This window comes from Drosophila yakuba, chromosome 2R, assembly GCF_016746365.2.
Source record: "Drosophila yakuba strain Tai18E2 chromosome 2R, Prin_Dyak_Tai18E2_2.1, whole genome shotgun sequence".
Classification (NCBI taxonomy): Eukaryota; Metazoa; Arthropoda; class Insecta; order Diptera; family Drosophilidae; genus Drosophila; species Drosophila yakuba.
Genome location: NC_052528.2, coordinates 18,891,942 through 18,916,422, shown reverse-complemented (window position 1 = coordinate 18,916,422; position 24,481 = coordinate 18,891,942). Strand labels below are relative to the sequence as shown.

General features: G+C 43.3%; 8 protein-coding genes across 15 annotated transcripts; 6 read left to right on the top strand and 2 right to left on the bottom strand.

Annotated features, from left to right (window-relative positions):
- The first annotated feature begins 168 nt into the window (after positions 1-168).
- On the top strand, positions 169-3,816 carry LOC6531350 (integrator complex subunit 8). The gene is made up of 7 exons (XM_002092118.4): positions 169-366; positions 437-856; positions 915-1,032; positions 1,089-2,011; positions 2,070-2,934; positions 2,993-3,455; positions 3,515-3,816. The coding sequence occupies exons 1-7, from the start codon at positions 252-254 to the stop codon at positions 3,632-3,634; spliced, it is 3,024 nt and encodes a 1,007-aa protein (XP_002092154.1). The 5' UTR covers positions 169-251; the 3' UTR covers positions 3,635-3,816.
- Positions 3,729-5,175, bottom strand: LOC6531349 (flap endonuclease 1). The gene is made up of 2 exons (XM_002092117.3): positions 4,972-5,175; positions 3,729-4,910 (listed from the first exon to the last, which is right to left on the bottom strand). The coding sequence occupies exons 1-2, from the start codon at positions 5,051-5,053 to the stop codon at positions 3,829-3,831; spliced, it is 1,164 nt and encodes a 387-aa protein (XP_002092153.1). The 5' UTR covers positions 5,054-5,175; the 3' UTR covers positions 3,729-3,828.
- Positions 5,176-5,893: 718 nt separating this feature from the next.
- Positions 5,894-10,826, top strand: LOC6531348 (protein DEK). Of its 2 annotated transcripts, XM_002092116.4 has the most exons (11): positions 5,894-5,993; positions 6,492-6,738; positions 7,315-7,793; positions 7,856-8,276; positions 8,339-8,439; positions 8,502-8,672; positions 8,732-8,920; positions 8,979-9,063; positions 9,120-9,241; positions 9,300-9,452; positions 9,567-10,826. In XM_002092116.4, the coding sequence occupies exons 1-11, from the start codon at positions 5,991-5,993 to the stop codon at positions 9,579-9,581; spliced, it is 1,986 nt and encodes a 661-aa protein (XP_002092152.2). In that variant the 5' UTR covers positions 5,894-5,990; the 3' UTR covers positions 9,582-10,826. The 2 variants fall into 2 exon arrangements, with proteins under 2 accessions (XP_002092152.2, XP_015051262.1); XM_015195776.3 differs by lacking the exon at positions 5,894-5,993 and having other exon boundaries at positions 6,355-6,738.
- Positions 10,827-12,388: 1,562 nt separating this feature from the next.
- LOC6531347 (far upstream element-binding protein 3) lies at positions 12,389-17,534 on the bottom strand. Of its 7 annotated transcripts, none has more exons than XR_005560831.1 (8): positions 17,387-17,534; positions 17,123-17,204; positions 15,964-17,046; positions 15,753-15,905; positions 15,195-15,688; positions 14,880-15,120; positions 14,341-14,817; positions 12,389-13,844 (listed from the first exon to the last, which is right to left on the bottom strand). XR_005560831.1 is itself a non-coding variant. In XM_039373376.1 (7 exons), the coding sequence occupies exons 2-7, from the start codon at positions 17,195-17,197 to the stop codon at positions 14,455-14,457; spliced, it is 2,409 nt and encodes an 802-aa protein (XP_039229310.1). In that variant the 5' UTR covers positions 17,198-17,204; positions 17,387-17,534; the 3' UTR covers positions 12,389-14,454. The 7 variants fall into 7 exon arrangements, 1 of the variants encoding a protein (XP_039229310.1); XR_005560832.1 differs by having other exon boundaries at positions 12,389-13,791; XR_005560833.1 differs by having other exon boundaries at positions 12,389-13,896; positions 14,341-14,811.
- Positions 17,535-17,986: 452 nt separating this feature from the next.
- Positions 17,987-18,887, top strand: LOC6531346 (probable elongation factor 1-beta). Its single transcript, XM_002092114.4, has 2 exons — positions 17,987-18,158; positions 18,246-18,887. The coding sequence occupies exons 1-2, from the start codon at positions 18,079-18,081 to the stop codon at positions 18,832-18,834; spliced, it is 669 nt and encodes a 222-aa protein (XP_002092150.1). The 5' UTR covers positions 17,987-18,078; the 3' UTR covers positions 18,835-18,887.
- Positions 18,888-19,167: 280 nt separating this feature from the next.
- LOC6531345 (lysozyme) lies at positions 19,168-21,670 on the top strand. Its single transcript, XM_002092113.4, has 3 exons — positions 19,168-19,369; positions 21,076-21,246; positions 21,327-21,670. Exons 1-3 carry the CDS (start codon positions 19,288-19,290, stop codon positions 21,557-21,559), a joined length of 486 nt encoding a protein of 161 aa, XP_002092149.1. The 5' UTR covers positions 19,168-19,287; the 3' UTR covers positions 21,560-21,670.
- A 1,331-nt stretch (positions 21,671-23,001) lies between these two features.
- LOC6531344 (lysozyme) lies at positions 23,002-23,645 on the top strand. Its single transcript, XM_002092112.4, has 2 exons — positions 23,002-23,131; positions 23,194-23,645. Exons 1-2 carry the CDS (start codon positions 23,068-23,070, stop codon positions 23,607-23,609), a joined length of 480 nt encoding a protein of 159 aa, XP_002092148.1. The 5' UTR covers positions 23,002-23,067; the 3' UTR covers positions 23,610-23,645.
- A 127-nt stretch (positions 23,646-23,772) lies between these two features.
- Positions 23,773-24,474, top strand: LOC6531343 (lysozyme 2). The gene is made up of 2 exons (XM_002092111.3): positions 23,773-24,079; positions 24,144-24,474. The coding sequence occupies exons 1-2, from the start codon at positions 23,836-23,838 to the stop codon at positions 24,377-24,379; spliced, it is 480 nt and encodes a 159-aa protein (XP_002092147.1). The 5' UTR covers positions 23,773-23,835; the 3' UTR covers positions 24,380-24,474.
- Positions 24,475-24,481: the final 7 nt, after the last annotated feature.

The window sequence follows — 24,481 nt, the reverse complement described above, 5'->3', positions numbered from 1 at the left end:
AAATTGATTGCTTATTCTTAGCAGGAAATGTAGGCATCTTGAAAAGGCAACGGCCATCTTCCGATTGCGTAGAAATAGAGTTGGCAGGGCAGTCGATAACATAAATCCGATGAATGGGCGCTAGTATCGGTATCAGAAGGTGATAGTACATATCGCCAATCGATACATCGATTGAAAAGCCACAGCCAGCTGGTCTCCCTTCGCCATTCTTTAATTTTTGTTTTGATTGGTGAATTTTGGCAGGGATTAGCATGGACGATCCTCTCAAGCCCAAGCCAGTTCCACTGGCTGCCGAGACGGTTCTGTGGTTCGAGTTCCTGCTCGATCCGCACAAGATTACGCAGCATCTGCAACGCCCGCATCCCGGTAAGTTTAACTCACTTGTGGAATCCGGCCGACAATTTGAGATTACCATGCATATATTCACTATTTACAGAGCCCAGCGCCATGGAGCTGATCATGCAGTTCATCAGCATGACGCCGGACACGGCGCTGGCATCGGTGGTGACTCCTGGCAGTGATTTGCAGAACCTTAACCAGACGTCGCCGAACTCGGGACCCATTCCCGGCGTGGTCGGTGGTGCTCCTGCGCCGACAACGCCCACTGCACCCGGCGGAGTGGGCATGCCCCATAGTCCACAGAGGCCCGCGGAGATGGGCCTGCAATTGACCCGCAAGCAGTTGGCACTTAAAATCCTCGAGCTGAAGGTGGCCACTTGGCTGAAGTGGGACCTGGATGCATTGGAAAAGAACCTGCCTGTGATTATGCAGCTGGCCCTGCTGCGCGATCTGTGCACCATAAGCTACGGCTGCCCTTTGAGTATTCCCCTGCCCAATGATTTTGACGTGAAGATTTGTATGTTTATCCCTAGCCACCAATTATACTCCTATTTAACCTATGTGCATCCTTTCAGCCACTGCTGGAAACGAAAGAGCAGCAAGATTTGCCTTGACCATATACCACCGCCTGCTGCTGCGAATGCAACTGATCAAGGAGCAGGCGTTAAAAACGCCACGTCCTCAAAATACAATGTAAGATGTGGTTAACTTATCCATACCAACATGCTTAAAAAAAGTCTTTATTATAGGTACCAAACTGTGGACCAGCTACAGCAGTTTCTGGACGCACCCACTCAACCATCCATCGAGTACTTGCAACAGCTCTGCTCCTCGACAAAACCTTTCTACGTATTCCACTACGACAGCTTTGTCACCCTGCAATGCGATGATTTGGGCACTGGCCAAAACTATGATCTTATGCACCTTATTACACCACAGGAACTGAGGGCCCAACTGCACTACGAGCTCGCCCAATATTACCTGTACACCAAGCAGTATGTTTTGGCCCGGGAAGCGGCAGCCGCGTGTAATACTAATCTGCAGGCTATCCCGCCACAAACAACTCTATATTTCTGCCACATACGACCGGTAGAACTGGAAGGCCTGCTGCAGGCTTGTGGAATCAGCGCCCAGGAGCAAACACTTCTGGAGAAGTTCCAGCAATCGCTACTTAACAACTACACAGATATTGTGTCTATCCTGCGGTTGGACAACAGAACGCGAGAAATCCCTCTAATAAGTCGGCGGCAACTGGAACTGGACATTGAAGGTTGCATCTCCACGGGTATACTTAAGGAAACGGTTCAGCTGCAAATGCAGGTGGCCGCCTTGAATGTGGTGCGCAACATCTTTGAGTGGGGCAGCATCTTTGGCAGCGTGGAGTACTTTGAGAAGTACAGGGAACTCGACTGCCTACCACCGCTGGTGGATGCTTTGCAGGAAATGCTGCCCCACTGTACCTTCAAGGAACAGGCGGCACTTAAGCATTTCCTTATCGACTGTTTGCTTCATCAGGGCGGGCAATCGCGACAGTTGCTACAAACAGTGCGAGGATTTGGGCTGTTTTCGGCAGATGAACTGCAGGATATTGACGAACAGATGCTGCAGGCGACGCCGCCGGTGCCCACCAACTCGTTGGCCTCGCTCTCCGACTGGATGTGTCACTCCAAGAGTAAGACCCTCTTTATTCCGTCTACATTCATAATAAAAATTTAATTTTCCCCTTGTAGTGAGCAGGGTAGATGTGGGAGCTCTGGAGCGACAACTGATAAGCTGCACCAATGCCAACACAGTGAGGATTCTACTAGTAAAATTATGCGCAACTGCTCCAGGAAAACCTCTGTGGGCCATTAATCCCAGTTGGGACGTTCCGCAGCCGCTGAAAACTCTTATAATGGCCATGCCGGTAAGCTTTTTACAAGACTTCAGCTATGTCCTGCTCGGTAAGGCGCGAGAATTGGCCACAAGGGGCAACTACATCGATGCCGTTTCGATGCTGAGTGTACTGAAGTCGGAAAATCAACGCCAAGAGATGGCGGCCAATGTGCAGTTGATGTGTAAGCTGCTCACCTGGGAAATCCTACACATCCAGATAACACAGTGCCTGGAGGAGTGGCACCAGAAGCCGCTTGACCTACAATCCCTGGGAGGAAGATGCAAGCAATGTTTGGGAGCCCTGCAGGCGGGAGACTCAATTGTTCCACGACCAGATATCCTAGAGAGCTGCGCAATCATGCTGCTAAACCTCACGGAATTTCCACCTCTCCTATACCTGGATAAACGAGCGGGTCCCCTGGAACTGCCACTTGCCTTCGCCGCCACCTTTATCGAGATGGAGAAGATGAAGGGTCCCAAGAAGGTCTGCCGCGATGCCTGGGAACTTATGCTAAGCATGTTTCTCAACGTTCCGAAGCGTGGGTCCTCAGGAGTTGGCGGTATTAGTTCCCTGCAGGCCTTTCTACAGCGAATCCGGCACCAAAGCGTTTTTGGACTCGCCATCTCCATGATAGGCAAAGTCCACAACATCCTTAAGGACGACCCCAATCATGATTTAAGCTGCGAGTACATGCAGCTGTGGCCCACCAGCATTAACAAGTGAGTAGATACAGTTACTGTTTGCTTTCAAAATAATATGTTTTAATTCGCATTACAGCCCCATCAGCTACAGTTTGAGGAGCGTATGCGAGACCCTGCAATGGCTTTTGTCCGAGGCGCTGTCCTACTATCCGCAAACCATTTCTTGGCTGAAAATGAAAGGAGATCTAGATCTAGCCATCGGCAATAATGAGTCAGCAATGCGCTGCTATGTAAATGCTTTGGTAACTGGCACGGACTACTGCACCATGCCGCTGCAGAGAAATGTGGCCGACGACTATGTAATCCGCAAGATGATTCGATGTGCCGCCAATCTGGGCTGTCACATGCAGGCCACCGTATTGTGTCAGTTCCTTGATGAGATCGACTACGGCATTGTGTTCAAGAATCTCAGCGAGAAATCGTCGAATTTTACTGATGCAATGGATGCATATTACAGCTGCATTTGGGATACCACTCTACTGGAGTTCATCGTCAATCTGCATGCAAAGCGAGGCGAACACAGTAGGAAACTTGAAGCGGTATGAAATCTTTGTTTTGTGTTAATTCGCAGTTAATCCTTATCTTCCTTTTCAAACAGATTTCTATGATGGGCACTCTAGAGCTGAATGCAAACAACAATGAGGAGATCAAACGAGAATGCGCCATGGTGCGAAAATCACGGTTTCTGCGTGCCCTGGCCAAGCAGTATTTGCTGTAGTCGCAGCCCCCACAGTCCAAACTCTAATTCAAAATCCAATATTCATAATCCAACACCCCAACCTCACCCACACCCACAAGCAGACCAACTAGCATTAAGCTCAAAGAAGTAGTTTTTATTGTAGGCATAGGCTTTAAATACGGTTAAGTTAACATTAAAGAATTGTACGTTTTTCCAGATAAGACTCGGTGCAACTACTTGGGTCTTCTGCCTCGTCCACCGCCGCCGCCGCTGGTCTTGGCCTTTTTGTTGTTGGCGCTCTTCTTTGCTTCCTCGGCCTTCCGCTTGGCAGCATTTGTGGCATTCGGAGTGCTGGGCAGGGTCTTAAAGAAGCTATCAAGTCTCACCTGAGTCTGGGCCTGCTTGGATTTCATCAGCTTTTTGGCACCGTTGCGAACACGCTCTTCGCTAAACTGCCGGTCGCCGCAAAGAAACTTGACAAGACCCTCCTCATCCGGCTCGACCCACTTGAGGTCTATGTTGTCGGCATTCGCTACTTCCGGTTCGATGAAGAGTTCCCGCGCCACTTTGTAGTTCCAGTTCTCTGGCACAGTGTACTTGCTAGAGTCCAGGTTATCCAGAATGGTCTCTATATCCCGGTAGTTGTTGATCAGTTCGATAGCTCGCTTGGGTCCAATGCCCTTGATGCTCTCACAGTAATCGCAACCCAGCAGAATACAGAGATCAATGAACTCCCGACTGTTAATGGACAGACCTTCCAACAGCTTTTCGTAACTAAACTCCTTGACGGGCATCTTCCGCGCCTCGCTGTAAGTAAGATATCTCAATAGTTTTGTAGATCCGAATGTGAGGGCGTCCATATCCTCCGTAGCTGTGGCGTAGACCTTTCCCGCTTTTACCAGAGCTGCACACTGGGCCTCTGCTTCGCAGGGTGCATCAACATAGGGTACACCCATAAGCGTGAGCAGTTCCTTGGCCTCATTAGCGTGCTCCTTGGTTACCCGCACCAATCGGCGATTGAACTTCTCAATACCGGCGTCATCTCCCGCATCGGTGGCTGCTTTGAGTGCCTTTTCCGCTTCCTCCCGCCGCTCGGCACGCTTTGCCAGCTCACCGGACTTTAGATCTGGGGGCTTTCCATCGAAGACATATACAGGCTTGATTCCGTTGTCCAGCAATCGGATGGTGCGGTAGAACATGCCCATCAAGTGGGACGTGGGATCGCCATTTACGGTGGCCAACTGGGCACCTTCGGAGCGCACGGCGATGAGAAACTGGTACAGGCACATACTGGCATCGATTGCCACCTTACGACCTTTTAAATATATACGTTCTAATTAAGTTGTGTTTATATTTAACCAGAGAACAAGACTCACCGAAAAAGTTCTTAATCTCACTTTCGCGTATCGCTTGGGGCGCCAGATCCGCAATGAGCTTAGACAAGCCAAGAATTCCCATGGCGGTTGTATGATGGCTTAACACTTGTATTTAAATAAATAAGTATGTAAGCCGTGGGTTAAGCTAATTGTTTTGTTTGCGAAAACACGCCGCGCGCTTTTTTGGCAACAAGTGTGACCGCCTTATTTAACACATGAAATACCAGAATTTGTATGGTCCCAATTTATCATTCGCAGAATTGATAGTTATTTAAAATATTTTTTTAAAATTTGTTTACTCTCAAAATGCTTAGATTTAGATATTAAAATGTATAAAATTTTAAAAATAAAGCGTTTTTTTCGAATATTTTCTATGCGTTTATAAATATTTGTTTCTAGATTTGTAGAATGTGATTTCCAGTAAGAAAAAATATACCAGAATTAAAAGGTTGCGTTTAATATCGACCGGCTTAATTGTACATTATCTAGACAGACATTAAAATACATTTTAAAATATAAAAATATGTTAAAATTATAAAATGATATTAACAACGACAACATTTCCTCCAAATTGATCCCCTTGTAAAAAGCTTTCCAAAACTGAGCAATGAAACGTTCACCCATTATTATTCTTAGTTGAGTTTATAAATATTTGTGGTTAGATTTGTGGTGTCTGTTGCCTTAGAATGTGATTTCCAGTAAGAAAAATATACCAGAATTAAAAAGTTGCGTTTAATATAAAAAGGCTTAATTGCATATTGTCTAGAAAGACATTTAAATACATTTTACAATAAGAAAATATATTAAAATCATAAAATGATATTAGCAACTGCACATTTCTACCACATTGATCCCCTTGTAAAAAGCCCGCCAAAACTGAGCAATGAAAAGAGCACCCATTATTTGGCCGGGTATTTTTTAGTGCCTGTCGCCCGCGATACTATCGATTGTGACACCTCTTCTAGTGACCAGATTGAATGTGTGTCGGCTGACGGAAAAACAGAAAAGCCATTAGAAATATGGTACGTAAACAGGTGAAAAATGTGGGAAAAAGCGCCGGATAGTGTTTGCCAGCGACGTGAAATGAAAACGGCGGGATTGCTAACGTATTTTGTGTGTAAATAGAGCGCAACAAATTATCCGCGAGGCAAAGTGCCCGACTATCGGTTCTCTCCCGCCGTTCGGTTGTGTGTATAAACATGGCGTCGTTGTGGCTCGAGATGCCGAAGCGAGTGAGTGTGAGCGGGACGACCAGTGTGTGTGTGTGCGCCTCATAGATTTGCAATGTTGTTTTTTCTATCGCCTCTCTGGTTTCTCGCTCCCTCTCTCACTCGCTCGCTCGGCGAAGAAGACACGCATACACAAACTCGCAATTGCCGAAGACCTAACTCACACTCAAATTGCGATTCGATTAAAAAAGAAATAGGCGCACCGAAATCCATCGTATTGGCCGCCAAAAAATTAGCAAGTGTAATCCAGTTGTGACTTTGTATCTTTCCATGCCATCGCCGCACGAAAAGGATGCTAACAAAGCGGCAGAAACGGCAGCCAAAGAAAATGCCGCCGATAAGGTAAGCGATGTGGAAAATGCATCGGCCGCCGCGGGGATGGCGAAAGCTGAGGGGGCCCAGCCGGAAAGGGGGCCTAAAGATGCAGCCGAATCCCCCGCCGCTGCCGACGCACCTGCCTCTGCCGCCACTGATGACGTAGCTGATAAAAAAGCCAAAGGAGACTCAACGGCAGTTTCAAATCCCGAATCGGATGCAGGTAAATAAAAAATCAAAAGCCACGCGCACACAATCTCAATTGTGGCTAACTGTGTGTGTGTGTGTTAAGAACGAGAGAGAAAAACAAAAATCATAAAGTGAATTTAGCGCGCATTTCAAAAAACGCGCCGAACTTTTTGGCTCTCACTTCAGGAAAGTTCTTTTCCTCTCTCGTTCTTTGCTTTGGGCTACTTATTGGGAGAGTTCCGATGTGGCGCTGCGGTCTAAAGCGTCGTTCCTTGACTCTCTTGTTTACCGCTCCATGCTGATGCTGGCATGTGGTTCGATCCCGCTCCGTGGCGATGTTTACAAAAATATTCAAATTGGCGATGAACTTTTCTTCCTCCTCTATACTTTACTTCCTTGGCTTTTGTTCATGCTAGATCCTTTAAATGGGTTTTGCGTAGTTAATGCCAAAGGTACAGCAAAACTTCAATATTCATGTTCCCTTGCGCTCCCAAACGAATTAGCATTGGACTTCCCAAGGTTGAAGACATTCTTTTTATTTCTTTATACTTAAATATTATGATTTAAACTTTTACAAGTTTTAATAACTAAACTATTTATACTTTTATAGCTGCAGCGGACAAAAAGGAGAAATCCCCCTCGCCGGCACTAAAGAAGTCAAACAATAAGGAAGCTAAAAAAGAGGAGAACTCCGAAAAGGACGAGGAGAACACGGAAGACGGCGATGAGCCAGAGGAGGGTGATGAGAAGGCGAGCGATGAAGAGATTGAGAAAAAGAAATCCAAATCAGATGCAGAGAACAAGAAAACGGAAGGCACTGATGAGTCCAAGCCAAAGTCCGGAGCCGATAAGCCCAAGAAACCCGAGCCCAAGGCCAAGAATGGCAAGGTGGCCAAGGAAGAGGAGGACGACGAAGAGGACGAGGATGATGAGGATGCCGAAGATGATGACGGAGATGAGAACGATGGCCTGGACAAAAACAACGAGGTGGCCGAGGATGACGAGAATGTCGTGGCTCTCGCCGAGATTGATCGCATCAATGAGAATATTAATAAGACTCGTGTAGATGGCCTGCAAACATTGCATGCGGTAAGTTAGCTTAGTAACATTTTTGCCAAAAGTTTGTCCTTCATTTTACTCCTTATTTACAGATCTGCTTTGGCGCCCAGGGCAAGAACAATGTGGTCAAGAAGAACTTGCGCTCCTTTGCCGGTTTCGAGTTTGCCAAGGATTCGGCGGAGTACAACAAAAAACTGGAGGCCATCAAAAAGGTGGATAATAAGGGGCTGCGCAGCATCTGCGAGATCCTCACCCTCGATCGCAAGGGCAGCAAGAACGAGACTGTCCTGCGCGTGCTCAAATTCCTAATGGAACCCGACGAGTCGCTTTGCTTGGAGCAGGGCGATGAAGAGGAGGAGGAAGATCCCGAGGACGAGGATCTGGACGAAGACGAGGAGGACCCGCCCAGTGAAGAGGACAAGAAGCGCAAGAGCGGAAAGTCTAGCGGCGGCTCTGGAAGAGGCTCTGCTCGCAATTCCACCGGACGTCCTCGGCGTGCGACGGCAGGAAAGAGTATGCTCATCTAGATCGAGAGTACTTCATATATCTAAACATGTTTACGTTTTAACTTTTAGAAATGTCCGCCTATGTAGATTTCTCCAGCTCTGAAGAGAGCGAGCAGAAAGTGGCAGTTCCCAAAAGGAGACGAAATGATGACTCCGAATCGGGCTCAGATGTAAGTATCCCTCAGCCAGAAACCATACACCCAAATTGGCTCATGTGTCGTTTCGCTTACAGTACAATCCTTCTGCCAATTCCGACTCCGATGGTCGTGGTGGTGGTGCTGGTGCAGCAGGTCGTAAAGTCCCAAGCCGCGGCGGTCGCGGTCGTCCTGCGCGCAAAAGTCGCAGAAGAAACTCTGATTCCGAGGAGGAAGAGGAATCGGAAGTTTCTGAAGCCGATAGTGATGTATGTCTTAGTAAAAATGTATGACCAAGTGTCCCTTATTGAAATGTCAACATCCTCAGGTCCCAAAACGCAAACGTGGTTCCGTGGGAAAACGTGGGCGACCGGCAGCTCCTGCGTCAGCCGGACGAAGGGGTAGAGGGCGAGGTGCAGCTTCCCGAAAGCGTAAAGATTCAGATAGCGAGGATGAGGAGGTATCCGACGATGAAGAGGAGGAGGACGTCTCAGATTTTGCCAGCGATCAAAGCGAAGTGCGTTAATTCATTTTCCCTTTTATACATTTTCCTTTAATATCATATATCTTTATAGGAGGAACGTCCCAAAAAGAGTAAGAAGCCCATTACGCCTGCGAAAAATAGCAAAGCTAACAACAAGTCAAAACCAGCTGGAAAGGGTATGTTTCAATAAGTGTGATAACCCACATGAAATAATAATAATTGTATTCCGTAGCCGATAGTCGATCGAAAAAATCAAAGAAGGAATCGTCCGATGAAGACGATGATGTCGATGACAAAGATGAATCCGACGAGGATGAGCCATTAACCAAAAAGGGCAAACAGGCATTCCCAACGGTTGGTAGTCACTAATCGAAATCTTAATATGTCAGCCTCATCAAACATCTAATTGCAGGATGAACAAATACGCGGATATGTCAAAGAGATTCTGGACAAAGCCAATCTGGAGGAGATTACCATGAAAACAGTGTGCAAACAAGTATATGCAAAATATCCAGACTTTGATCTAACAGACAAGAAAGACTTCATCAAGGCAACAGTGAAAGCGGTAAGTTACATACATATTTATAATATGTTACATACATATTTATAATATGTTACATACATATTTATATGTGTTCTTTTAACTTTTACAATTAACAATCAATATCCTTATTTTTAGTTAATTGCGACATAAAACGACGTGAAGACAAAGCCACTTTGAAGTCGGAGAAGGCTCTGTAGACATACAAAACAAAACAGGCGACAGCAAAGTCAGGACGTTGTATGCCGATACAGAAAGAAGTTGGGCATGGTTCGCGAAATGTAACTCCTAGTAGTTGTCCTATAAGTATATGATTTGTACTCCTATCCTAAAAGCTATCTGCAGTTCACCTTAATCCTAACGTCAGCGGCAGTAGACTATCCATTCTTATATATATTCATCTGTATATATAACTTTTTATTTGTCCAACCGTGCGCACGCATACACATCATTTTCTATTTTCTTGAAAGTATGTGCTCTCGACAGCTCTGCAAAGTGTGTAAATTAAGCAAAGAGAAACTTGTAAAAATCCGATAAAAAAAAAAAGAAACACCTAAACTGTAGTGCATTTTGATTTGACGTTCAACAAGAAATGATGTATTTAACATTAAGGCACAAGAAATAATAAACAAAAAGCAAAATTAAAAATTTATAAAGGCGTGAAATATCTAAATTTCACACACTGTCAGCAGTACAAAAACAAACGAAAGTGGAAAAAACTTTTTAAATTTACACGATTACAAAACGTTTTTGGCCTATGTAAAAAAAAATTGTATCCTTTGGGCGAGTAATTTTAAGGCACACTTGAGCGGAGCTCCTGATCCAATGTTTAACTGCTGACCCGATCTACTTTATCCCATTTTGATGTCTCCATCGCATCCCAATTCCTGTTCAACCCAAATGCTCGGGCCCCAGTGTGATCGAAGATAGGAAGGTTTCTCGGCTTATTAACTAGAGACAAGCTCACAACAAATTGTGAGTAAAATAAACAAACAGAAGATTGAATATGACATGAGGAAAAGAATAAAGTTAAATATTATAAATATTAGATATTTACAAGGTAATAATAGATGTATGTTAATTTTAAACAACAAAAAATTGAATAGAAAAACCGAATATTTTACGTTTAATTGCCTGCAAGAGAAAAAGTAAAACAAAATCCGTTTAAATATTATCACAGTCGTCGCCTCTCAATGGAAGTTTTCTTGTAGTAAACTCGTAAATGAATATCAAAAACAACACTAATAAAATCCCACTAAATTAGTTTAGCCCCAGCAGTCATTGGCAACTAAGCTATATACTCTTGTGCATTCTGTTCTGTTTCAATTTTAAATGTTCGCTGCAAAATGCTAAAAGGAATGCAGTGTATCAGTAATAAAGTGCTACAAATTAAGAGAAGCCTTATACATTTTCTGAATTGGGTTGGAATTTCTAGAGTGGATCAGAATCCCAGTGGCGGCTCTAATATATAATTTTAAATAGACCATCAATCCTGACTTAATTTGAAGGAAAAAGAGGCTTTATTTTGGGTTGTCAAATGGGAAGTTTATTTGGAATTTTAAATTGTTCAATAAGGACATTTTCTATAATTATCTACACGATTTAAGAAAAGAATTAAACTAATTTCTGTCGGGGAATTACCGGGTGGCAATTGAAAGCTGACGACAAAACGCTGAAACATACAGATAGTCAGTTATGATTCAGATATAAAATATTGTCAAAAAATGGTTATTATATGTTAAAAAAAAATGTAAATATCAATTTCGGGACAAAAATACATATATCAATGAGAAGTGTGTGGATAATACAGGAGAAGGAATCAACTTTTCTCTCAATTGTTCCTGCAAATAGATCAAAGCACGTAATTTAAATGAAACGAATGGAAATGTAAATTTCAAAAATATCATTTGATTGCAAAATAAACGGCTTGACATTGGACCCAAAAGAAATGCTCAACGAAATGGGTTATTGAACGTTCTACTTTTAATATGTGGTTGGGTCATACTTACCTTAGTCGATTTAGCATATAGCATACAGGATATAGTATACGAACGATGTCCTTGGGAACCTTTGCTAGAATGAAAAGAAGAAAAACGACTTCCCACAACCAAAGAAAATTGGGCTCTCCTTTTTCAAACTGCCATAGTAAAACCATTGAAATGTTATTCGGATAGTTTCCTAAATCTACACCTGAATCACTCTTATTATACGAAATATATTTAATATACATAGTACACAATATGGAATAGTATAAATCAAGGATTGGCCTGGGAGCCAATGTAAACCGCTTATAGAGCAAGCAAATGATACCTTTAAACGATATTTTACAAATATGTATACAGCACAGAATTTATCAATAGGGAGCGCACTGTTCGGGAAATCAAATATCGTTCATTTTGCATTTGCAATTATTGAGAAATACGTATATAAATATATGTATATATAGTCAATTGTCAAGGAATAGTATGTATTATTAAGAATATTCAGGATAATCAATTATGGGTATAATATATGTGCAGTTTGATATTAAAATTGTACTCCAATGTGGTTCCAAGCATACCTAATGTGGCAATCAATCGACCATCCCTGGGAAAAGTCAAAAGCCCGTCCCGATCCCCAAGACTTCTTCCACGAGCAAGTCCCAGAACCTCTGAAAATACGCTCAATAAACGATTTTCATATGTGGCATAAACAATCAGCTGGATATATAAATCAAGAGCGGTATAGTCGACTCCCGACTACTTGATACCCGTTACTATTGACGATTTATTAGAATTTTGGTTTAAGATAAGGGAACTAGAAAGGCAACTTATGCAACTTTTCCTCAGCGGAAAATCAAGACAACCAGACCAAATTTAAAAAAAATAAATATATCTGCCAAGACAAGCAACGGGTATAAATATAATTAATAGAAACGCAATAGGACACACAGCACCGAAATGCTCTGTGTTGGCAATATGTATGTGGATATATATTATACGGTATATTAAATGTTTATTCAATGCTTTGTCGGCTGCAGGACGGAGATCAGGATTTGGATGTTAGTCCCGAACTGATCCTGCGTGGCCGAACAACGGTTACAATATGGTTCATCTGCTGTTGCAACAATCAGATATTTGGGGAGACGTAAAACTTAGATTATATGTCGATATTAAGACTAAATTATGGTAGACCTACATTCATTGGGTAAGTTTCATTGTTTGAATTGCAATATGTTTTTAATAGACAGTAATAACAACACACAATCTTACCAAGTTTGACACTTTTACAATATATGTGGTTCGTATTTCATCGTGTTTTTGTTTTTTCGTTTGTTATAGTGTGAAAAAGTTTTGGGGTTTGATTTCGTATTTCTGCTAATAACTGGTCTGAAGAGCGGCCTCTGAAAATAACATACTTTATGTTTGCATTTGGTGAAATAGATATTAATTTACAAGCATGATTATCTTGCGCGTTCGTTTAAAGGTAAATATTGCAAGTGTATTGAAACCAGGTTTATAATTGAAAAAATACAAATATAGACAAGGAAATAATTTAAAAGTCAGTTCAGTTTCACCTTAGTGGTACAAAAATGATTTCATGGAATCTCCAGAACTGAAAGATGAAAATATTGTTATGCAAAATATTATATCAATTAATGAAGATAACCTTTTTACCAGGCCCTCACTTGAATCAAATTTTTATAAAAGGTTCGATCAAATCGTTTAATTCTTACCAGATCAGCAGACATATAGATCATGTGTAAATGTAGATCATAACTAGTTCAAATGGTTTTTAGTACAACTAAGCTAAGCTAAGTACGTGAAAATGAGTTCATGTATATAAAACGTTCGTTATCTTTATTGCTGTAAATATATGCGTACGCTGCTAACTTTATAGTACTTCAGCTATTGCAATTGAGAATTTGTCACAAAGGGTGTCTTTCAATACTAAAACACCCACTGCAGATTGGTTGCCTGAATAGACGGTGAAAGAACCTATATATGCGATGTATATATATATATGCAGATGTGTATAAAAAAATGAACAAAACACCCAAAACGGATTCAATTAGCTTCTCTTTGTATGTCTGTGCAAGTGGTGATCATGAACAGCAAGAGCATTATGTTTCATTCGGTCGGAATTATGTATAATTATTAGGTAAATGTAGACTTAGGATCTCGAGGAAATCGCTTACAAACTAGTGGGGAAATTATAGGCAATATCCAAATAATAGACAATGTTAATAATATTAATTTACATTTCTGCAAAAGCTAAACGTTCTCCGATCGATTGGCTGATTTATCCGGGTCCTCGCCTGATGTCCGCCGTCTCCATTCCGCCGTGTGTTGTCTGTGTGGTGATGCTTCTGCTTTTGCTTTTGCTGTTGTTATTGCAATTAAAAATCATTTGCTTTTGCTTTTCATTTCTGATTTGCTAGTTTTGTGAGGGGATTAAAAGACATAGGACATAGTAGAACAATAGATCACTGCAAAGAGTTTTACGCATGGTAAACAAGATTGGGTTAGGATATTACAAGTCATTATGTAGGCGTTGGATCACACCATCTTCCAATTGAGCCAACAAACTTAGATTCGGAGGAAAATGACTATCATCTGAAACGTAGAGCCCATCCAATGACGGCCACTACTATTGCAGATGATTATCATTGTCTAAACCCAATGAGTTTAAACAAAATACCAATTTGTATGAACTTAATTGGAAAATGTCGACCCATAATTGCATTGTGTAAGAATATATGAAATGCAGAAAGGGAGAGTACTGATTTTATAAAATAAAGCGACCATTTAAAGCAGATGGGTAAAGCAAAAATACGTAATGCACAATTTATGGGCGGCAATTCAATTTCAATAGATATACATAAACACACTCCTCAGACAACTACTGGAAATGTTTTGGCATAGGAACTCACCCCATTCAAGGCACCTGCATCGTCCTCAGACCACAGCATCTTCCACTTCGGCGTTCGCTTCCACTCCCAAATACGCCTCCTTTCCGCACCTGATTTCGATCCCATCGAACGTCCTCAGTGTTTGTCGTTTTTGTGCGATTTTTGCTGCTGCTGCTGTTGGCCCGGCGCACCGGGATAGCCGCCGTAGCCAGCGCCCGGATAATTGCCAGGATAGTTCGTCGGCGGACCGCCGCCCTGCCCTCCGCCAGGCTGAGGCGCTCCCTGAGGCTGACCACCAGCTGCAGCCGCAGCTGCATAATACTGCGAATACTGTGCATACTGACTGGGCGTCATGCTCTGGCCATAACCACCGGCCGCCGCTGCAGCAGCAGCTGCTGCAGCCGCTGCCGCAGCGGGATTGGACTGCTGCTGGCCGGGGTTGGGACCGCCTTGGCTGGGATTCGGCGCATTGCTCTGGCCACCGGCTCCATTCTGTTGCTAATGTAATTAATATTCATTAAATAGGTTATACTTTATCGAACGGAATCCATTCCACCCACCTTGTTTTTTAATGTCTTCTCGATGGCCTCCGCTTCTTCAATCTTGCCCACGCTGCGATAGTACTCCGCCCATTGGGCACTGTAGTCGGCTCCTCCGGCACCGGCGCCTCCTGGCTGCTGTTGGGATTGCTGGGCTTGTTGTTGCTGCTGTTGCGGCTGGACAGGACCTGAGGAGCCGCCCGACTGCTTGGCCTTCATTTGCTGCTCAATCATTTCAGCCTCTCGATGGCATCCCATTTGTCTAAATAGAAAAGATAAAGGTTTATATAAGATTTATAAGAAATAGTTTGGAAATTGTTTTTTGTATATGCTTACTTGTAGTACTCTATCCACTGCGCCGAGTAGTCTTGGCCACCAGCCCCTCCGCCCGCAGCAGCGGCTCCTTGATTAGCCATGGCCATTTGCTGCTGCTGCTGTTGACCGGACGGATCCCAACCCTGCTGACCGTATGGTCCACCCCAAGGCTGTTGTTGATAGCCAGCTCCAGAATTGGGATCACCGCCCTGCATTTGATTCTGGCCGCCATAGCCGCCTTGCTGCTGATTGTGGTGAGAGTTGTTCTGGCCACCGCCCGAATTTCCGCCACCACCGCCGGGACCTGCACCGATGGGCTTGCGGGAAATGACATTAAGCTCCATGTTGATCTTCTCGGAAATCATTTGGCGGGCTGCCTCCACCTGGTCGGTGGTGCCCTTGGATTTGAAGAGCTTCTCATTGGGGGGATTGCTGGCATTGCGATCCATTTCGGTGTGGGCTCCAGATTGCTGGTTGATCAGCTTAATGGTCTCACCGCCTCGACCAATGACAATCTGTATGTAGAGGTGTAACATTTAGAGATCTTGATCTACTCTGTGGTATTATTTTTGAACCTACTCCACATTTGGAAGCTGGAACTAGGAATGTAATTTCCTCCCGTCCACCTTGGGCGTGATTAACGCCGTATCCATAGCCGTAGTTGGAGTTGCCAGAGTCTCCTCCTGGGCCACCGCCTCCTCCATTGCCGTTGCGATTCATGCCGTTTCGTTGCTATAAAATCGGATATAGTTTATGTATTTGCATCTTTAAGATAATATTTTTGACTCACCATCACGTTCTCAATTAGCCCATCAATGGTGCGTTTGGCATCCTCGACCTGCTGGCGAGTGCCCTGAATGACGCACCTGCGGTCACCCATTTCGTCGTTCTTTCCCTGAATGAACTGCAGTTTGCAGCCGCACTCGGTTTGTATTTTACGGATCATATCGCCGCCCTTGCCGATTACCACACCAACTGCAATTTTGGGCACAAACACTTCGACGCTCTCGCCGCCGTTGCCGTTGTTGAAGTTATTGAATCCCATGCCAGGACCACCGCCACCTCCACCACCCCCGCGGCCGCCTTGCTGCTGAGCCTGGGCATCCTTCTGGGCAATCAGGTCGAGCACCATCTGCTTGGCGTGCTCTATCTTCTGCGCCTCGCCGGAAATGCGAAGGGGCTTGATTAGCTCCTGGTTGGGTCCGTCCTGGATGATGATCATTTTGGCTCCGGTCTTCTCCTGCAGCTGCTTAATGGTGTCGCCGCCCTTGCCAATGACCAAGCCTACCTTGGCGCCCGGAATCATGATCTCCTGGTAAGGCGGATACCCGCTGGGTCCCGGTGGCGGCATGTTGATTGTCAACAGCACCTCCACCTGTCCACCGCCAGCTCGATTGGCCATGTTCTGAATCATTTCGCGGCCCTTGGTCACCGTGTCCCTTTGGCCACGCAGCATGATTACGCGATCTTGATCCTGCATAACCTGCACTTTCACACCGGACTCCGCCTGGATGTGGGTGATGGTGTCATTGCTGGCGCGGCCCATAAAGGCGCCAGCCACCGATTCGGGCAGTCGAATCTGCTCCTCACAGCTTGTGCCAGCCGAGGCGGCCAAACGAGCCGCTACCGCAGCTGCCTGGGCGATTGCCTGGGTAATACTGGCACCGCCCTGACCACCACCTCCGCCGCCGCCCCCGCTGCTCATGTTGGGGCTATGGCTGCCGTAATCCGGACTGCCTAAGGAGCGTTTGCGCTCCGGACCGCTGTCGTCGTCATCGTTCATTCGCTTATAGCTGGGCGCTCCACCGGAAGACGGTGGCGATGGACCCGCTGTGGCGCCGCCCTGCTGGCTCGGCTGGATCTTCGCCGCGATCTGGAGAGGATTGGGGCAAGAGAAGCCGAATCAATACCCACTTCCGCTTCTTCCTCTTCCCCGGGTGGGAACTCACCTGCTTGGCACGCTGGATTGCCTGGGCGAGTGCCTGCGATTGATTGATGCCACCTTGCTGCTGAAACTCGCTCATCGTTGTTCTAAAATGAGTATATAATTCGGTTCTATGATGTACACTCTCTTTTTTTTTCTTAGCCGCACGCGTTGAAAATTCAATAGCCGAAAGGGGCGATTCTTTTCACAAATGCCGAGACGTTGCTGAAAACAATGTGCTCGGCTTTCTTTGACACTTATTTGAGTGCTTTTCAAATGCCTTCTCTACCTTACTGCTTAGCTGTTTTTCTCCAGTGTTTTACTACGTTTTTTGATAACTTTTCTTTCGGCTTTCGGTGAAAATTATGCGTTTGCAAAAAAATTGTGTAGCATTATAGGTTGAGTGGTGGCGTTTCTTTCACCCTCGGGATTTTCACGGCATTAGGTGAACGGTAACACTGCGCACTAGTAATTCACGGTTTAGGTCTGCGCTATTGGTATATTTCTGTTTAATTCAAATACATGTTGAAATTTAATTGCTTAAAGATTTCTCGCTTGTAAAAGTACAACGCTCGCCAATTTGTGTGATTTTTCTTACTGAAATATGTAATACCTAGTGAAGCTAAAGATTATAGATATTCAATTGCTAAAGCATTTATTCCTTTTCAGACTATCAAATGTAATTATTTAGCCGAACGCTTACACCGCGAGCCCAACAAAGTGATATTTAATAATAAATTGTTTGTTTTTATAAAAAATAATATTCAAATAAACATTCGTGTATATTTACATTCACGGGTCACCCTGTATTACGCAGACTTAAAATTAAATTAAATACTAAAAAAAATGCAGTATTTTGATCACATATCTAAAATCCTGTTCTCGCGAAGGTCACACTGTTCTTCTTTCGTCGGCAACGTTGCGCAGAGCACGGCTCCAGATTTGTTAAACGCGAATTTACCCCACAAAAACGCATTTAAAATGGCTTTCGGTGATGTGACCACCCCACAGGGACTGAAGGAGTTGAACGCCTTCCTGGCCGACAACAGCTACATCAGCGGGTAAGCACGCGTCCTAAAATGTGAGGTTATGGACAACCTCACCACGTCGGCAGTCGAATTAATTGAATCTATTACCCATTTCTGTAGATATACTCCCAGCAAGGCCGATCTGTCCGTGTTCGATGCTCTGGGCAAGGCCCCTTCCGCCGACAATGTGAATGTGGCCCGTTGGTACCGCCACATCGCCTCCTTCGAGGCCGCTGAGCGCGCCGCCTGGTCGGGCACTCCTCTGCCCCAGTTGGCCGGTGGAAAGCCCACTGTGGCTGCTGCTGCCAAGCCCGCTGCCGACGATGACGACGATGTGGATCTATTCGGATCCGACGATGAGGAGGACGAGGAGGCTGAGCGCATCAAGCAGGAGCGCGTTGCCGCTTACGCCGCCAAGAAGTCAAAGAAGCCCGCCCTCATTGCCAAGTCGTCTGTGCTCCTTGATGTCAAGCCCTGGGATGACGAGACCGACATGAAGGAGATGGAGAAGAATGTCCGCACCATCGAAATGGACGGTCTGCTGTGGGGCGCCTCCAAACTGGTCCCAGTCGGCTACGGTATCAACAAGCTGCAGATCATGTGCGTCATCGAGGACGACAAGGTGTCCATCGATCTGCTGCAGGAGAAGATCGAGGAGTTCGAGGACTTTGTTCAGTCCGTCGACATTGCTGCCTTCAACAAAATCTAAACATCTGAGATTCTTATATTTTCAATAAACATGAGCAAAGCGAACTAAGAAAATATAATTGTCTTTATATTTATAAGAAATTTAAATGTTGATTTCCAATCCAAACTGAAATGACAAATAGCAAATAAGATTGTAAAAGAACAAATCAGTTTTAAGAGGAATATGATTTTTTGAATGGTGTATTTCAGTTTTCGCCTTAAAGTCTGCTTTTAAAATCGAAAGAATCATAAATCTCTTAAGTTGGTTTCCTCTCTCAAGTTCTCAGCTTAAGTCTTCCGTTTTGGGCTTTCGTTGAGCTTTTGTCAACAAAAAAGCGAAACTCGGATCGCTTCCAGCTCAGTTGATCGGGCAGCTCGATAGAGTTCGGTTCTACACAGATAGTTGTGATACTGTTGAGAGGCTTTTAAATTGCATTTGCAAACAAATCTTTTTCGTGCAAAAGTACTGCTTATAATGGCTGTCAACAAACTGTGCTGCACATTGGCCATTGGCGCTCTTTTGTGCCTGGGATTCGCGGCCCTCATTCAAGCGCAGGGTGAGTTAAATAAATCGAGAAACATATATCTACATTATATAGGCGAACGGAAATGCTGGTTCTTGTTATTGTTTGCGAGACGTATTTGTTACGCATTTGCTGAGATTTGCTTTTAACACGAAATATACAAATACCTGATCGTCTGCATTCATTAACATTAATTAGCAATTGTATAGATATTTGTGTCTTTTGTTCTGCCCCAAGACATGTTTCGTTCTTGAGCGGATTTCCCAGATATATTTATCCATCCATCGTGTTTGTCGCCATTTGCATACGTCAAGTATCTGAAAGTTGACAAACGTCCATTTAAACTCGGGGATTTCTGATCGGTTTCAGATTCCATAATCGACCATCTATCATCGAAAACACGGGCCGTTGACTGCGTTAGTTTTCAATAACGCATCATTGCCATTGAAATTACTTCCGATTAGTGTACATCTATTACATTGGCGGAAATTAATTGGTATTAAGTTCGCAAAGTATCTATTAATCATTGGCAGTAAATTGAAGTGAGCTCTTTCGTTTTCTGTTTAATAAACTAATTGTGTAAACGGGTAATTAGCACAAATCAAGTTGTTATTATTTGTGAAAAGGATGTAGTTTTACTGGAGATTTCCCCTAATCCGGAATGGCATTTTGCAGTGCACTGCGTCACTCCATTGTTTAGATCTCAAAAATCCCACTTTTGTGACCATTTGCGTTTGATGACGACTGCGTGTGGGTTATCTCTGGGTCAGGAAAAACCCGTAAAAAAGGTGTTTTTATAAAATAGAATATGCTATGATAGTGAACAAATTTAATTTATATAGGAGAAATGAGGGAATAGATAAAACGTTTTTAATCATGACCCAATTTGTACGCCTTTGAAGATCACTTTGCATAGGTCACTGAACTTAGAAACCTCCGAGTTTTGCTCGGTTGTGTGGGTGAGCCAGAAGGCTAGATGGCATGCTGTGCTTCACGCTTCTTTCAATCTTTTCGCAAAATGCCGATACTTGTTAAAAATATAAAATTTAATTACAAGAACAAGGTCTTGATAACGCCGATTAATTGACTCATCCTCGCCTACGGGCTTGCCGGATTTTGTTCTACGGAGATGCTTCAATGTTTCCATTGAAAGTTGCAAAACTAGTTCGGTATGAAATGAGATGGGAACGTGAGGCCAATGGTTTTCAGGTTCATGGGCGTGCATATTTTATAATATTATCGAATTTTTGAAATTTAATGAAACTGCACGCAACGGCGAAACACAGGATTTATTTTAGGATTGGTTTTAGTGCCTGCAATAACAACTAAAAATGTTTCATTAAAATTTATCTGTATCGCATTGGTTAGCTGTTTAAAAGTATTGATAAAAGGGTTATAAGGAAATCTCTTTGGTTGAAATTTTTGTGTTAAACGAATTCCACAATACAAGTTTAAGATAAGACACCTAAGCCAAATTTGCTAAATGGCATTTTTGTGAAATTAGCTTTCTTCTACCTTTTTTTCTGTAAGCTGTTTGAATTCCTGTTATAACTCTAAAAAATTCAAAACATTACCAAATGCTCTGAATAAAGCGATGACATGATCTGGGCAAATATGTGTGACACAATTCGAGTTTTGCTCTCGCATTGCTTACGCTCGCTCTGCTGAGGCTAATCTTTAAAAAATAAAATGAACTGAACTGATTTGATTTGATTTAATGATCTTTAAACCCGAAACAGATAAGCCGGTGACTGATGTGTGCCTGGGATGCATCTGCGAGGCCATCAGTGGATGCAACCAGACTCGTTACTGCGGCGGCGGAGTCTGCGGCCTGTTTCGCATCACCTGGGCTTATTGGGCCGACGGCGGAAAGCTGACCTTGGGCAACGAGAGTCCCCAGTCGGAGGATGGTGAGTACCCCACCCCCATTCCATTCCCTTTTCAATAAATATTATTATCTTACATCTGACGCACATTAATCTCGCTCCAGCCTATGCCAACTGCGTGAACGATCCCTACTGCGCGGCCAACACGATCCAAAACTACATGACCAAGTTCGGCCAGGACTGCAATGGAGATAACGCCATCGATTGCTACGACTTTGCCGCCATCCACAAGCTGGGCGGCTATGGATGCAAGGGCGAGCTGAGCTACCAGTACCAGACGCAGCTGACCAACTGCCTCAACTCATTCCAGCAGATCGATGTACGCTCTAGCAAATAATCGCATTAAATTGCAAAATTTATATTCTAATTAAATTTAAATAATGTAATAATTAACTATTTATGGCAATGCATTTGAATTCGATTCAGAATAAATGACAAGACAAGGAAATTTGTTTGGGTTTTTTAGTGCCTCACACATTTTTTATATATTTCAAAAAGATAACAAATAATTGACCTTGGGATGCCTTTCTAATTTTTTAGTACAATAATTTGCGTAAATAACATTTAACATATCTTGCTTACTTTCCTACATATTGAATATTTTCTACATCTTAGCTCGACAAATAACAAAATTAAATTAGCCTTAAACACACGCTTTAAATTATTGTATTAATGTAGCATACTTTTTGTTGGGATTTTGAAAATTAAACATCTTGATTGTAAGCTAACAAAAATAAACTGTATTGTGTCTATAAATTTATATTTAGTTTTATTGAAGCGACAAATCCGTACATTCAGTACTAGTACCATGACATTGCAATTAAACATATAAATAATATAACCAAACCTCTCACTTATCGCGGGAGGACTAACAATAAAATCTCAAACATCGAGGGGGTCTTTAAAGCTGTCCAATTTTTTTAGCAAAGCCCTTTTTTTTAAGCCGTCTTAGGGGCCTGGCAGGGAGTTCCATCTTTTGCACCATGCAGCCAAAGTAGTGAGATACTTTTGGAGGCCGCGTGCTGCCTCAGTGCAAGTGGAGAGTAGGGCCTTCCTGAGAGATTCCATATGGTGCATATTTGAGCAAGGCAAATTATGACATTCCATATTTAGACCAATATTTTGAATGGTGTTATGAAAATACTGATATTAATAATCGCAAAAAAAGAGAAAACGATTTCTTGCAAAAATGCAATATTTACGATTCATATATTCGGTAAAACTTAGCTAAAAATAATCAGAAAGTTAAAAGAATTACATTTTTGTACTCCTTATTACCAATACTAACCAACCAAATCACTTTTTAAACGACTTTGCTAAAATAATTTTTGGCCAAATTTCTTGGCATTTTTTGTAAGGGGTAACATCATCAAAAATTACAAAAAATGTGAAAAAAATTAAATTTTTTTTTGAAAACACAGTTCGATTGGAAATTTAATTACGAACTCATCGAGGTATGACACTCCATATTTGGACCAATATTTCGAATGCTGTGATGAAAATACTGATATTTAAAGTATTTGTTACTCTATGAAAAGGAAATAGGAAATATACGAACCTTTTCAAAGAGCTTTATTTGTTAATGGACGACTTTTTGAGCTTTGTTTCAATCTAAATTCAATGCATTCATTGAAATATTGAATAATTGGTTTTGTTTATACTTTTATCTAGGAGGTATACGGTGAAACTATTCTTAACACTTTGTGTGAATGCGCCCTATAAACCGGTATTACCCGCTGGATTGGCGTATTTACCTGGTGAGTACTCCGTCCATGGGATTCGCAAGCACCATTCGCAGTTTCAGGGGCACAGGTATTAGATGTTATTATTTTAAGCTGCCGGAAAATGCGAGTTTTTCTGCGTTATTTTGTATATCTGCTGCTGTCGCCTGCATTGGTACAAGGCCAAGGTAAGTTTTCGGTAAATGTGCTTTGAAATGTGTGCTATATATCTAAGGAATTGCATAAACAGGTCATGTGTTGGATAAGCCCGTAACGGAGCTGTGCCTCACCTGCATTTGTGAGGCCATCAGTGGCTGTAATGCCACGGCGATTTGCACCAGTACGGAAAAGGGAGCATGCGGCATATTTCGCATCACCTGGGGATATTGGGTGGATGCAGGCAAACTGACAGTCAATGGAGAGCATCCCGATTCGGAGAAGGCCTTCATCAACTGCGCCAATGATCCGCACTGTGCCGCCGACTTGGTGCAGAACTACATGAAGAAGTTCAATCAGGACTGCAACGATGATGGCGAGATGGATTGCCATGATTATGCTCGAATCCATAAATTGGGCGCCTATGGCTGTCAAGCAGACATGCCATACAATTTCCAAAGTGTGTTCGAGGAGTGTATCGAGAAGTACGAGGATGAGGGATTTCAGTAAATAATAAAAAAACATACATGATTTTATGCCAATAAACTTGTAATATTTATTGCTTCGCGAATCACCACTGATGAAACCAGATCGTTGCATTTCCTACTACTAAAATTAGTCACTTTTGATGGCGCTCATTCTCGATAATAAAAACCAGTAGTCACTGCTGAAATCGTTTCAGTGGCCGAACAATCGCGAATGGCATCGAATCGGAAGTGAATACTCAACTCAAGCTATGCATAGTACACATATAGTATATTTTGTAGTGGGCCTCACACTTGGTGGCCTTTGGGTGCAAGCTGAGGTCCAAAAACCCATCACAGAACAATGTCTGGTCTGTATGTGTGAGGCTCTGAGTGGCTGCAACGCGACGGCTGTGTGCGTGAACGGGGCATGTGGCATTTTCAGGATCACCTGGGATCAGTGGGTGGACTCTGGAAGATTGACCATACCAGGCGACTCACCGTTGACGGATAGTTGTAAGAATAGTGTACATCTTATAATTTAGTGCATTTGTTTTACATGGGATATTCATATCCACAGCTTTTACCAACTGTGCCAACGATCCGTATTGTGCAGCCGACACGTTGCAGAGTTATATGGTGAAGTACGGACAGGATTGCAACGATGATGAGAAGGAGGACTGCTACGACTATGGAGCAATTCACTATATGGGTCCTTTCAACTGCAAGGCGGATATGCCCTATACCTACGAGAGCATTTTCAAGCGATGTTTGAGAAACGCCATGCGGGATGACAAGCGTCAGAAATCTAGCTAGGCTTAGAGAAGTTTTCCTAGTATTAAGCAACAAACTGTTGAGGAAGAGTCCATGTAATTTATGTGCGAATAAATCATAGCTAATATAGGCGTTAAGTTCGAT

Coding starts and splice junctions, on each gene's coding strand:
- LOC6531350 (XM_002092118.4), top strand. CDS start 252: ATGGACGATCCTCTCAAGCCCAAGCCAGTTCCACTGGCTGCCGAGACG. Junction 367..436: donor TCTGCAACGCCCGCATCCCG/GTAAGTTTAACT, acceptor CACTATTTACAG/AGCCCAGCGCCATGGAGCTG. Junction 857..914: donor TGATTTTGACGTGAAGATTT/GTATGTTTATCC, acceptor GCATCCTTTCAG/CCACTGCTGGAAACGAAAGA.
- LOC6531349 (XM_002092117.3), bottom strand. CDS start 5,053: ATGGGAATTCTTGGCTTGTCTAAGCTCATTGCGGATCTGGCGCCCCAA. Junction 4,911..4,971: donor TGAGATTAAGAACTTTTTCG/GTGAGTCTTGTT, acceptor TATATTTAAAAG/GTCGTAAGGTGGCAATCGAT.
- LOC6531348 (XM_015195776.3), top strand. CDS start 6,471: ATGCCATCGCCGCACGAAAAGGATGCTAACAAAGCGGCAGAAACGGCA. Junction 6,739..7,314: donor AAATCCCGAATCGGATGCAG/GTAAATAAAAAA, acceptor ATACTTTTATAG/CTGCAGCGGACAAAAAGGAG. Junction 7,794..7,855: donor GCCTGCAAACATTGCATGCG/GTAAGTTAGCTT, acceptor CCTTATTTACAG/ATCTGCTTTGGCGCCCAGGG.
- LOC6531347 (XM_039373376.1), bottom strand. CDS start 17,197: ATGAGCGAGTTTCAGCAGCAAGGTGGCATCAATCAATCGCAGGCACTC. Junction 17,047..17,122: donor CAATCCAGCGTGCCAAGCAG/GTGAGTTCCCAC, acceptor AATCCTCTCCAG/ATCGCGGCGAAGATCCAGCC. Junction 15,121..15,194: donor CAGTGGATAGAGTACTACAA/GTAAGCATATAC, acceptor TTTTCTATTTAG/ACAAATGGGATGCCATCGAG.
- LOC6531346 (XM_002092114.4), top strand. CDS start 18,079: ATGGCTTTCGGTGATGTGACCACCCCACAGGGACTGAAGGAGTTGAAC. Junction 18,159..18,245: donor GACAACAGCTACATCAGCGG/GTAAGCACGCGT, acceptor CCATTTCTGTAG/ATATACTCCCAGCAAGGCCG.
- LOC6531345 (XM_002092113.4), top strand. CDS start 19,288: ATGGCTGTCAACAAACTGTGCTGCACATTGGCCATTGGCGCTCTTTTG. Junction 19,370..21,075: donor GGCCCTCATTCAAGCGCAGG/GTGAGTTAAATA, acceptor AACCCGAAACAG/ATAAGCCGGTGACTGATGTG. Junction 21,247..21,326: donor GAGTCCCCAGTCGGAGGATG/GTGAGTACCCCA, acceptor ATCTCGCTCCAG/CCTATGCCAACTGCGTGAAC.
- LOC6531344 (XM_002092112.4), top strand. CDS start 23,068: ATGCGAGTTTTTCTGCGTTATTTTGTATATCTGCTGCTGTCGCCTGCA. Junction 23,132..23,193: donor TGCATTGGTACAAGGCCAAG/GTAAGTTTTCGG, acceptor TTGCATAAACAG/GTCATGTGTTGGATAAGCCC.
- LOC6531343 (XM_002092111.3), top strand. CDS start 23,836: ATGCATAGTACACATATAGTATATTTTGTAGTGGGCCTCACACTTGGT. Junction 24,080..24,143: donor CTCACCGTTGACGGATAGTT/GTAAGAATAGTG, acceptor TCATATCCACAG/CTTTTACCAACTGTGCCAAC.